Source organism: Bombus affinis, chromosome 2 (assembly GCF_024516045.1).
Source record: "Bombus affinis isolate iyBomAffi1 chromosome 2, iyBomAffi1.2, whole genome shotgun sequence".
NCBI lineage: Eukaryota > Metazoa > Arthropoda > Insecta > Hymenoptera > Apidae > Bombus > Bombus affinis.
In genome coordinates, this window is record NC_066345.1 from 17,006,561 (window position 1) to 17,018,623 (window position 12,063).

Here is a 12,063-nt window from a genome sequence, read left to right on the forward strand (position 1 = left end):
TCAGCCTTTCGCGCGATCTTCTGGCCCTCCTATATTTTAGATCGTCTGGATTCGCAGGTTCATCCGGTAGATTCGCCGTCGAGAAACGTGGACGAAATTCGATTGCACGGAGAGGATGGTAATCGGTGCGGTACCGTGACCGCGTCCTCTGGTACATCGGCGGGCACCGGCAGCGTCAACCTCTCTTCTCCGGAAAGCGCCTACAGCACCGGATACTCGACGGACGGTACCTCGCCCGGAACCAGTTATCCACCGGAATATTACATCAACATCAGGACCGGCACCCATTACTTTCAGAGTAACGCCAACGCCAATGCCGGCACAGCCACAGGCAACTACAGTAACAACAACAACAACAACAACAGTAGCAGCAAGAACAACAACAACAATAACAACGGCAGACCGAAGAAACCGAGCGATTCGTCGGATTTTCCGGTCGCCTGCGCTTCTTTGCTCTCAGCACGCAGCAGACATGGAAGGTTCGAGGGCAACGTCGAACCTTCCGTTTCTGGCTGTGTCACGATGTTCTCTACGGCAACCGTGACGATGGACAAGTTGGGGAAAGACGTCGTTCGATCCAACGAGTACGGAAGGACGAGTAAGGTACGTATCCCGAACGTCACGCGGGACAGATTCAACGGAGAGGAACAGACTCGCGTCTTCGTCCTTTTAGATATCGACTCGACAGTCGTTGCAAAGTGACGCGATTCGCTTTGCCAAACAGATCGGCGATCGTCTTCCTGAAGAGGATCTTTCGGTGCAGCGATCGGCGCTACCGAAGGAGAGGCGGACTGAGGAATCCTTCTCAGCGGAATCTTCGAGGAGCAATTTGACCGAGCCACCGCCGCCTTCCTCCATACCGCCGCCATTGCTCTCACCGACCGTTCAATCGCCGCGCGAACGCTCGCGAATCCGGACGAATCCGTGGCTGTCGGCCAACTCTTCCGGCTCGAGTACCACCACCGGCTTCAAATCGAGGTTGAATATCGACGATACCAGCAGTGGTTCTGGCCTGAAGCTCACGGAATCGTCTGGGAGCGCGAGTGACGTAAACGCGAGCAGCGCGCGAGTAGGACGAGCCAGAAGAGAATTGAAACAGGAGAGTCTGAGCGCCGGAAGGAGTCCGTTAGTATATCAGAGTTTTCTTTGCCTCTCGAATTCCGCCGATCCAAATCTTTATTCCAATGCAAATCTTTCTCGTAGGATAAATCAAAATTGGAGAATAGCATCTGGCATGGAGATTCGGCCAAAGATAGCTTTATCCGTGCAAAGACGCAACAGCAGCAGTAGCAGCACCAGTAGCGGCAGTAGCACCAACAGCAGCAGCAGCAGCGACGGCGGTAGCAACGTAAGCAGCGTTGCCGGTAGCAACGGTACCGGCGGTAGTAGCAGCAACGACAACGAGGACGGAAATAGGAACGGCAATGAGAAGGAAAATGGAAACGGAAACGGTAATAGAAACGGTTCGTCCGCGTCATCGATCACGCGAAGCGCCAGGTCATCCGAGGACGACATCACCTTGAACGAGATGATGGGCAAATTCGACGAAAGTTACGTTTACGAGAAAGAGACGGACATCTTGTCCGACAGCGATCCGACCGATTGCGAGGACTACATCGAATCTCTGTCCGATCTGGACGCCGTTAGAGACGGTGCCGATGAAAACGATCCTCTCGGCAACGATGACTTCGACTATATCGACAACGGTTCGTTCCTCGATCTCGACAATCTCGATTGCACCGGACGTTTCACTAACACCGGACACTGTACTTATTTCGCGTTCGCCGGCGAACTCGCACGGCGGAGCAGCAGACTGCGAGAGTCGTTGATGAAGCGGAGGAACAGGGACGACGCGGCGACGGCGGCCGCGGCGGCCATGCTTCAGAGGTACGTGCATGCGCAAATTCTATTTCCTGTCGGCGATGAAACGCGTCGCGCCTCTGTTCGCAGAACGATCAGCGCGAAGAATACCGCGAAGAAGCAAACAGCGCGACACAAGAAGCAACCGACAGACGAGAAGCAGCAGTCGAGCGAAAAACGGAAAAAGAGATGCTCGCAGCGCAGGAAACCGAATTTCGACAAACGCGATCCGAATACCGGCGTAATGGGAGGAATCATTGGTCGCAATAACGACCGTAACGGCGACGACGACGACAACAACGACGATGACGAAGAAACAGCGGCAAACTTGAACCGCGTGCTGGTCGAGAGAATGCTGCTTAAAAACTCGGGCTTCAATCAGGGTAGTAGAAGCGTCGGTGGTACACCGATTTGTTTGCGTCGCAAGAAACAAAATTGCGACGTGAACAAAAATTTGTCACCGCTCCGATCGACCGACGAACGATCGTCTGCCGGCCGGCTCGTCACCGGTGATCTCGATGTCGTCAAGAGACGTTCCAATTCGGTACGCGCGCGCGCTCTAATTTCTACCTATCTACGTATATCGGCCTATGCTACGTATACCGATTATACCGATATATCGGTCCTCTTTTTTTTTCTTTCGATCTGCAGGTGAGCTACGTGAACGGAAACCTCGTCAGGCGGCGGCTAACTACCACCGACAACAACACCTATATGACGACGTTCGCCTCCGAGATCGCTCTGATCGAGGCCGATAAGGAAGCGGACAAAAAGTATCGAGAATTGATCCTCGAGGCAGAGAACATTTTGGTGAACATGCAAAAGAATCAAACCAGCCTACCCATCGTACCATCGCCCTCCCGAAAGTTTCACAACGGACTCACGAACAAACGGGTCGAACTCATCAAAAATACAGAACTGAATATCGAACTTGCCCTCTCCAAGAGTAGGAACTCGCAGCCGGAATTGCAGAGTGGCAGCATCAAGGATCTCGAGCATACCAGTCCCAAGAGGCAGCAGTTCGTTCAACCGTGTTCCCCGATGCGACGATTCGTCGAGCGAAACGTTTCCCCGCCGATGCCCGGTACGACAACAGCCACGTTCCAATCGAGCTCGATCAAATGCTCCATCGACTCCCCTCTCGTTTCGAGAAGAAAGGCGACGGCGACGGTGAGCCAACGGCAGTCACCTGATAAAAGTATGCTTCGTTGCTCTCGGCCGAGGGTTTACGAGAATCAGGATCTCGATGATTACGATGGACGGCGAGTGAACGCGAGAATGGCGACGGCGTCCACGACCAATTCACCATCGGCAGTGACAATGTTCAATTGCAACGGTATCATCGGTTCGGATCAGTGCGCCACGCGCTCTCAAACTTCCCCTTACCTCGTCAACAGGCCTCGTTGCACCTTTTTATCGCACACAGATTCTTTCCCCGGAATAAGTCGAAGAGAACTTCGCACCTCGAGATCGTCGCTCAACGCCGTAACCAAGGAGGAGGGAGTAACGTCGAGTTCCTCGGACTCGGAGGAAAGATGCGACATCAGGAGGCGAGCACCTCTAATGACTTTCAGGTTAGCGTGTCGAAAGCTACATCCTTGACACCCACATTTCCCCGTATCCGCCGATTTTGTTAGAGGCACCAGTCTTAGAGAATGCTCTTTTTTATCTTTGCAGGTCAGTCGATATGGGACCCATAAAAGAAGGATCCTCCTATTGTCCGCAAAGCGAGCCGGTCAAAAGGAAAGTGTACGCAGGCAGTGCTACCTATGGCAGGATACAAAAAACTCTAGGGGAGCATATCACGTTGAGAAATTCGGACGGGGATACCGCCACCGACGATACCGGTAAGCAGCTCATACGATAAGTCGTGACAAGTATAGACAACTGTCTACGCTACCGCTGTCGTTCACAGATGATTCGAGGAGATCTCTGAAAGAAAAAGTGGCTAGGCTTCGGCAAGAACGGTTGGCCGCAAACGCGTCCGTAAACGCTCAGGATTCGCAGATCTTCCAGCATCAATTGTCCCGACTGCGAAGGCAAATGCTGATGCAAACGATCGAGGGCCTGAAGAGAAGTCTCGAGGATCAGTCCGCCACTTTGAAGCAGACGTGTTTGGAACCGGTAATGACCGATCGATTGCCCTGAACCGATCGCGAAATCGAAAAGAATCGACATCTCCTCGTAGAATTGGCTCGCGATCGGCGAATCCGGCCGGTCATGTCGCTGTGGAACAATCACGACGACGACAACGACGGCGGCGACGACGATTCGCGCATCGAAGATCATCGAGCGACGATCCGCGACGAACAACTTAAGCGCGACACGCGGTTACGCTCTTCTTCGTGTAACGTTCTGCCGAATTATAACATGTGATGCTCACGAAACGCGTCGAATCACCGTGAAACGACGATGATCGACACGATCTAGCCGAATTTCTATCTATCTATTCGTTTAGAAGGGAATCGATCTATTTTTCTGTCTGTTTACACGGTAAGGGAGTCAAAATTAAGAATATGAAATATTTTCTGGGCATTGTTCTCGCGTTTTTTGCTCGACGTGTTAAAAATGATTACGCCGCCGCGACTGTACGTGATCCCTTCGAGTCGTTTCAGGAAGAATCGCATCCACTGGAACGAAACCGGGAAATATCTTTTTCAATTTGCCGTTCTTACGATGAATTTCCTCTTATCGCGATTTGCTTTTTTATCCGCGCTTTCCTTTTCTTCGTCTCTTACTTTTTTATTTTTTTTTTTTTTTTCGATTTGTCTTTTAACTTAACGATCGCAAACGATTCGCGTACTTTCACGGGCCTATTCGTAGATTAATTCTCGCGTCGACAGCATGCGCCGGTATCCCAATTTTCTCGTACATATACATATATTAACTCGTAATGTTCCTATTTCTACTTCATACTTGCTACTTCCGAAGATAAACTGTCAAAGTAACAACGGACTAGGAGCAAAGTTGTCGTCGATTCCGTCGCTCGGTCGGAACAAACATTTCCCGTTAGTATACCAAAGATAATAATCTAGCACGGTAGTATAGAATCGTTTAGTTGATAATAGCATCATATGCTATATAGACGTTCATAATATTAGAAAGCTACTACTAGAATGTTTTCTTCTGAGTTTCGTAGAAAAATGATATTGATTCGCGTGGAGAAATCGTCGAGAGATCTTCCAAGATCGTCAGAATCGAATTCTTACCGTCGACGATCAGTTCGATTCTTCCTTCGTTCGATTCGTTACGTAAAATGTAATTCTCCTTCGCTGGTTCGACGTCGATGATATTCAACTCTGACGGTCTAATAGACGAAAAATACTTTCAGTCACGGTGATATTTTTGTGAGAATAGACTGATAGCGTTATCGACATATTATATCTTTAGACTTAAGCGTTCGATGACAATTGTTTCTTTGTGATTTACATATACGTTTCGAGTTCTCTCTCGGTAAGAGACGACAGTTCATAATACGCGCACAATATTTATGTTTGTGTTAGATGTGCTAGAGACCATAGTAAAAGATGTTAGAGAACAATAGTGGTAGCGAATACTAGTACGCTAGCTAGTTAGCCAGTTATCGACTATACAATGTCGTAATATCGTTTTTTTTTTTTTTCTTGATCCTCTCTTGTGATTTATTTGCCCGTTTCGTTGGGAACTGTGATTGCAACTTTCTTAGCCAGTTTTAAAGTTAACGCCGTAACACGTGAAATACCTATTAATTTCACAGTGAATCACGGTTGGCTCAGGTCAATTCATTCGCAACTTTTATACCCGATACGTGTGTATCTATACACTCGTATACATATACACACATATATGTATATATGTTTACTTTCTCGTTCGAGAAGATTTAATTTCTACTTTATTTTTACTTTATACAAGTAAACGAATATTGTTATCATCATTGCCATCATCAACATCGTCATCATCGTTATTATCATCATTGTCATTATTATCGTGACTATAATTTTCTTACGCGGAGAAGCTCGTTCCGGTCTGAATTAGCGTGAACGTGGTATGTCGAGTTTATGCCGATACGTCACTACAAAAATTTCCTAACTGAATATTGTTGTTTAGTATGACGACTTTATATTACTATTATCACCATCATCGTCATTCGTCATTATCGTTGCTATTACTAGTACTATTATTATCGTTTAGCAGTATCATCATCGTCATCGTCTTTATGGTTTTCATTACCTTAACTAATTAAGTAGACCGAAACATTCCGAAGGTAAGTACGCGCTAAAGAACGAGTTCTAATCGCATAGCTGACTAGTCTTGTTCAAACTCTTCTATGGCTTGTTGATTGGTTAACGAATAAAATTTTCAACCTCCCCCCTGCTAACGCGCAATGCTAGTCACCCGGTTATTCAGGTGCAGGGTATAATCGGCAATTTTCAATCAACTTGGAAGAGTTATAAAATTATTGTTGCAAATTTCCTCTGTACTAAACCATTTACGAGATTAAATGGTCTTTTTTTATATGATTATGAATAAATTATATTACGTCGTTGGAAATGTGCATTCGTTTACCTTGGTTTTCTTTCCTACACGATTTAACGATGTCGCTAACTACGGTAGACCGTCTTACTTTTTCTTTGCCTAGCTTAGTAGTAGCAATAGTAAATATCTATCCTGTTCATGTTACAAATATGTATTTATTACATTATAGTAGATTTGTGTATACATGAATGTGCAAGAACGTGTAAATCATATTCTACGTTTTCAATGACAACAAACAAATAGCTTTTTATTATCTAGATTAGAAAATTACAAATTTCAAATCGATATAGGCATCTTTGAATGTCTCTAGATAAATATTTAAATATATGTATGCACAATACGCGCGCAGATTACACATGTATGTACATTGAAACAAATTGTTTAACAGAATACGATTAAAGTAGAGTATCGGCTTAGTAGTGAAAAGATGAGCAGACAAGAAAAAGACTACTTTTGTAAAATTTATATTGAATTCAAAGTATTTCTATTTTTCGTAGAGTATCCCATTATGTGTGAATTGATTGCAGTAACAAGCACTTAAAACTTGTTATTTCATTCTTTCAAATCTATGTTCTATTTCATAAATTCCAACAGGTTCTTTGATCTTGTCGCAATAATCAGCCCACTCTCCTTCGCTTAAATCTACATCTGTAAATACTTTTCCATCGTTTACGGCTTTAGCAATCCATCCCTCTCTTGCTGAGAAATCACTAGGTTCGAGGCCTCGACAATCGAATATCGCTATCGTTTGGAATTTCTCCTGATCGTTCGCGAGAAACGATTTGACGGAGTCCTCCAAGATGCTCATGGAATTTTCGCGAGAACAAAGTTTGCATTTGCTCGCAAAGTGATTCACTGAGTTTCCTCTTTGGCTTGGAATGGACTCGCTCAAAGATACATAATTCCATTTTTCTGATACTTCGCCACAATTACAGCAAGTAAATTTGAGGTACCATCTAAATTCTGTTCCCGATGGTTTCAGTTCCTCTATATTTTCTAACGTAGCTTTTATCTGAAATGCTATCTTTACCATTCTGATAAGATCTAACTCTCTCCGTTTTACGACAGTTCTTGATGTTTCCTATATTATTATATGTATATGTATATTTGTTAAAATAATATAACCTTATTGAGGTTATGTTACAAACGAATGATTCGTAAATGTACAAACGATATTTCTCTCCATACAATTAATTGCACAAATAACAGCACATGGACACTTCTGCACAAATTGTCTCGTTTTATACTATACTATCAATCGAGAGCTACTTTTAAACGAAGTATTATAAACGTATAGTAAATAGTTAAAGTAGAATTTGAATCGTGTATGTGCGCATGAGTACAATACCCGTTGGTAATGTAGAAAATGATTTAACAGGTAGTCTACAATTTAGTTTTTCATCTATAATCGTACATTTATTCGATGTACATTTATTACACGAGTCAGTGCTTTGGCAATGCTCTAATCAGGTCTCATACAAAATCGTTGCAGTGGTCACGTTGTTCGTAACCTGGATATTTATGAATAGCGGACAAAAGAAATAAGCATGAGACGAACAACTTTTCTTTCTGCAGTTTGTTTTTATATTCTAACAACATATTCTAATGCAGAAGATATTTTAGGTTGTGGTGGATTTTTGAAAAGTCATGCCGATATCGATTTTGCTAAAGTACAAATAAAATTGTGAGTAGTTTATGGAGCAGTTCCTAACCAAATCAAATTACAACGCAAATTACGATAGATAATGACTTAAACTTTCAATCTATTTAGATATACAAAATCTGGTAGCCTCAAAGATTCCACAGAGTGTGCCCCTAACAATGGATATTATTTCCTTCCTTTATACGATAAAGGGGAATACGTTTTGAAGGTAATAAGAAACAATATTAGAAAACTTCATAATAACCTGTTGTTTAATGTATATTAATTAAAGAAATTAATTAAAGCCATTGTATCTAGTTTTGAATATTAATTTTCTGTTTATATATATTTAGGTGGATCCACCTAGGGGATGGAGTTTCGAACCTACAGAAATTTTATTGGTCGTAGATGGAACTACGGATGCCTGCAGTGAAGGCAAAGATATCAATTTTACCTTTAAAGGTTTTGGTATCACAGGCAGGGTAAACTATCCATGTTTACGTTTTATACAAAATCTGATATATATGGAGTGATAAAAATTATTCTATGAGTTATTGGCAATACTATTAAGAAATATAAAACGGTTTAGGTTACCAGTTTAGGATCGGATTCTGGTCCTAAAGGTGTTACAGTATCATTGTATAAAGAAAGCAACAAGCAAGTTCCTGTTGGTACAACGGTTACCATGGAAGGTGGTATATTTTATTTTACCCCCATACAACCTGGACAATATGTACTTGTTGCGTCCCATCCCACGTGAGTATCATCAGGTTTGACTTAATTGTGTTACGAGACATGTCACATTGCGTTACTTTATTCTTTAGATGGATGTTGAAAGTAGATACTGTGAAAGTAACGGTACGAGAAGGCAACACAGAACTTCCCGATGGTAGTCTGGTAATTTATGGATACGATGTGAGCGGTCGAGTTATCAGCGAAGAAGAAGCAGTTAGTGGCGTAACATTTGTATTGTTTGGAGTAAGAGTTTCTTATATTTTTCTTTCTGATATTTTTCCTATACACCTTGCAAAATTAACAAAATCTGATCTATTTGTCTTGCGTTTGCTTAGAACGGTGTAGCTAGGAATTGCGCAACGACACCTATAAGTAAAGATCTCGAATCTAGAAAGCCACTTTGTCACGTTGTATCGGATAAAAGTGGTAAATTCATGTTTCCAAGTTTATCACCTGGCGAATATAAACTTGTTCCGTATTATATCGGTGCTCAAACTAAATTTGATGTTCAACCGCCTGAATTATCGTTCAAAGTGAATCACAGCAGCGTCCTATTACGTCAAGGATTTAAAGTTACCGGCTTTACGGTAAATGGTATCGTCCGTACCGCTATCAACGGAGATCCTTTACCAGGAGCGAAAGTTTTACTTTCTCAAAAGCAAATCGCTATAACGAATGAACACGGAAAATATGTATTGGATAATATAAAAGCCGGTCAATATATTCTGAAAGCTGAAAGCGGTACGTCAAGTTTAAGCTCAATTATTGTCTTTCTGCGGAAAATGCGAATTTCAGTTATTTATCTTGCGTTTCACTTCCTATAACGCTCAGAGGACCTACTGTTCAATGACAAATCGGTCAAGATCTCTCCCAATTCTCCGGAACTTCCCGTTTTGATACCAGTAGCGTACAAAGTTCGTGGCAAAGTTTCTTTATCGGCAGAGGGAGGTTTAGATCATCGAAAAGTTTCCATCCAGAATACGGCTACCACGTTTACCAAAGAAATTGGAATAGATACAATAACAGGTGAATTTTCCACCTATCTCACTCCTGATACGTATCAATTAAGCGTTATTGTAAGTGCGGAAGAGAGAGCTAAAGGTCTACAGTAAGTTCATTGTCGTTGGCTTTTTGCAATTTTATTCAACTTTCTCGACATCTCTTGACATTGATGCGTTTTCAGATTTTTCCCATTGCAACAAACCATCTACGTGTCGTCCCGACCGGTGGGCAACATTAACTTCTTACAATTAAAAGCTACGTTAACAGGAACGGTAAAGTGTTTACCACAAACCGATTGCAGTCAGGCATCCGTAACGTTGAAGGTACTGGACGGTGTCACGATAAAAACAATTCAAACAAAAGGTTAGATTTTATTTTACTTTATACCTTTCGTATCTGATGGTTGATCTCATGCTTTTGGAAATTCTGCGACAATAAGCATGCGTTGAAATAAAAAAAATAAATTTTATTTCATACTTCAATGATACAGGACACTATAGAACAATTAATTACAACGCGTTCTTATTGTCGTGGTCATATCGGGCAATTGATCCATTCGATACTACCGTTTTGTCTGTAAAGTTTCCTTTGATCATGCAGCTGGCCAATACCAATTTACGGACGTATTACCCGGCCATTACGAGGTGTTAATAGACAATGATATTTTTTGTTGGGCGAATCCCAGCTATAGAATTTCTGTAACTTCAGAACGATCTGAATTACCGCCCTTCGAACAAACTGGATTTTCTGCTACTTTTATATCTTCTCACGACACCACGGTTGAATATTCGAAAGCAGGTGAATTGAAAAAATTAACGTTAGCTCTGAACAAAGGAAGCACGAAGCATTGCATATCAGAACCTGGAATGTATACATTTACGCCAAAGAGTTGTCACGTTTATGAGAAATCGTCTCACACATGGAATACGAACACTGTTTCGCCTATTTTATTACATTCGACGGAGCATAGTCACATAGGAAGCATTTTAAGTCGAACCGCATTAGATGGAATTAAAGTAAAAATCGAGAATGCAACGGGTGAGGTTATAATGTAAGCGAACACGTACCGTATTTTTATACAACTTTATTGTATCTTCATATTTCACATTTGACGCGACACATTCAATGTTTGTGCCATTTCTATTACACAGGCTTGGTCCATTGAAATCAACGCGTCACGAAGATTTGTATAAATATGAATTCGAATTTAAGGCAAAAACAGATAACGTTTATACAATAACACCGTTGTCAAATATCCTTCTATTCAGTCCGACATCACTGAAGGTATTAGGTGTGAACGATTGTCAAGACGATATTGCTACGTTTGTGGGCGACTTAGGGAAGGTGAGTGCTATAATTGTTCGCTTAAAGTGCTTAAATGCGTTTCGCTCAAATTCCTCGCTACGATCGGGGTACGTGTTATCATTTTTTACACCTTGCTGCGTATCGTACAGATAATTGCTGGTAGAATCAATCCACCACTGGAAGGAGTTACCGTGAAAATATTTGGTAATGACAAAGCTGTACCTATACACACTCTGGACACGCAAGAAGATGGAACGTACAGTGTTGGTCTTTTGGATGGGAAAGTAGAATACAGGTACGCGCGCGTCATTCCATATCTTTTTTCTATTTCATTCGTTTATAATTCTTCGCTGTTTGTTTATCAGCGTTACCGCGGAGAAAGAAGGATTTGTGATCACTGGGCCTGATTCCAACGGAGTATTCGCAGCTCACAAATTGGCTGAAATCATAGTACAGGTTTCCGATCAAGCTGACAATGTTTCTCTACAGGTACGTACGAGTCCGGGGCGATTAAACTCTATAGCAAATTATGGAGTTGGATTTGATTATTGCGATATATAGGGTGTCCTGCTGTCATTGTCTGGTGAACAAAGTTATCGAAAGAACAGCATTACCGGCGAGAATGGGAAATTAATCTTCAATTCTTTGTCCCCTGGCGAATACTATTTGAGACCCATGATGAAGGAATACCGTTTCGATCCTCCATCGAAAATGATCAAAGTCGTTGAAGGTGCCACGGTAAAGATAAATCTATACGGGAAAAAGGTCGCGTTTAGCGCGTACGGTTCCGTGACGTCGCTAAACGGTGAACCCGAAGCCGGGTTGCTAGTCGAAGTTCAAGGACAAGGAGACTGTGATAACCTTCAAGAAGAAGCGACCACGGAGGAGAACGGTAGCTTTCGAATCCGGGGGCTTCAGCCAGCGGTAAGCGAAATCTCTGCTTGTCATTTAGATTTATTCGTTTTTTACGTTTTCGTCTCGATCAAGGGATTCGTCCTTTCAAA

At 42.6% G+C, this 12,063-nt stretch overlaps 2 protein-coding genes across 6 annotated transcripts in view; one reads left to right on the forward strand and one right to left on the reverse strand.

Moving 5' to 3' along the window:
- Positions 1-12,063, forward strand: part of LOC126928775 (uncharacterized) — a 34,295-nt gene that overhangs the window by 17,975 nt on the left and 4,257 nt on the right. For 2 of the 5 annotated variants that reach the window (XM_050744504.1, XM_050744503.1), the window contains exons 3-22: positions 58-603; positions 674-1,125; positions 1,204-1,887; positions 1,951-2,404; positions 2,512-3,434; positions 3,538-3,707; positions 3,776-3,984; positions 4,792-4,868; positions 8,147-8,246; positions 8,371-8,499; positions 8,607-8,773; positions 8,842-8,995; positions 9,088-9,493; positions 9,584-9,860; positions 9,936-10,117; positions 10,337-10,805; positions 10,906-11,098; positions 11,209-11,354; positions 11,425-11,548; positions 11,621-11,983. In XM_050744504.1, the coding sequence (XP_050600461.1) occupies positions 58-603; positions 674-1,125; positions 1,204-1,887; positions 1,951-2,404; positions 2,512-3,434; positions 3,538-3,707; positions 3,776-3,984; positions 4,792-4,868; positions 8,147-8,246; positions 8,371-8,499; positions 8,607-8,773; positions 8,842-8,995; positions 9,088-9,493; positions 9,584-9,860; positions 9,936-10,117; positions 10,337-10,805; positions 10,906-11,098; positions 11,209-11,354; positions 11,425-11,548; positions 11,621-11,983 (6,225 nt within the window). The remainder of the gene's footprint in view (positions 1-57; positions 604-673; positions 1,126-1,203; positions 1,888-1,950; positions 2,405-2,511; positions 3,435-3,537; positions 3,708-3,775; positions 3,985-4,791; positions 4,869-8,146; positions 8,247-8,370; positions 8,500-8,606; positions 8,774-8,841; positions 8,996-9,087; positions 9,494-9,583; positions 9,861-9,935; positions 10,118-10,336; positions 10,806-10,905; positions 11,099-11,208; positions 11,355-11,424; positions 11,549-11,620; positions 11,984-12,063) is intronic. The other 3 variants (XM_050744508.1, XM_050744506.1, XM_050744507.1) reach the window with 3 other exon arrangements.
- Positions 6,511-7,818, reverse strand: LOC126928833 (CXXC motif containing zinc binding protein). Its single transcript, XM_050744681.1, has 2 exons — positions 7,547-7,818; positions 6,511-7,456 (listed from the first exon to the last, which is right to left on the reverse strand). Exons 1-2 carry the CDS (start codon positions 7,559-7,561, stop codon positions 6,923-6,925), a joined length of 549 nt encoding a protein of 182 aa, XP_050600638.1. The 5' UTR covers positions 7,562-7,818; the 3' UTR covers positions 6,511-6,922.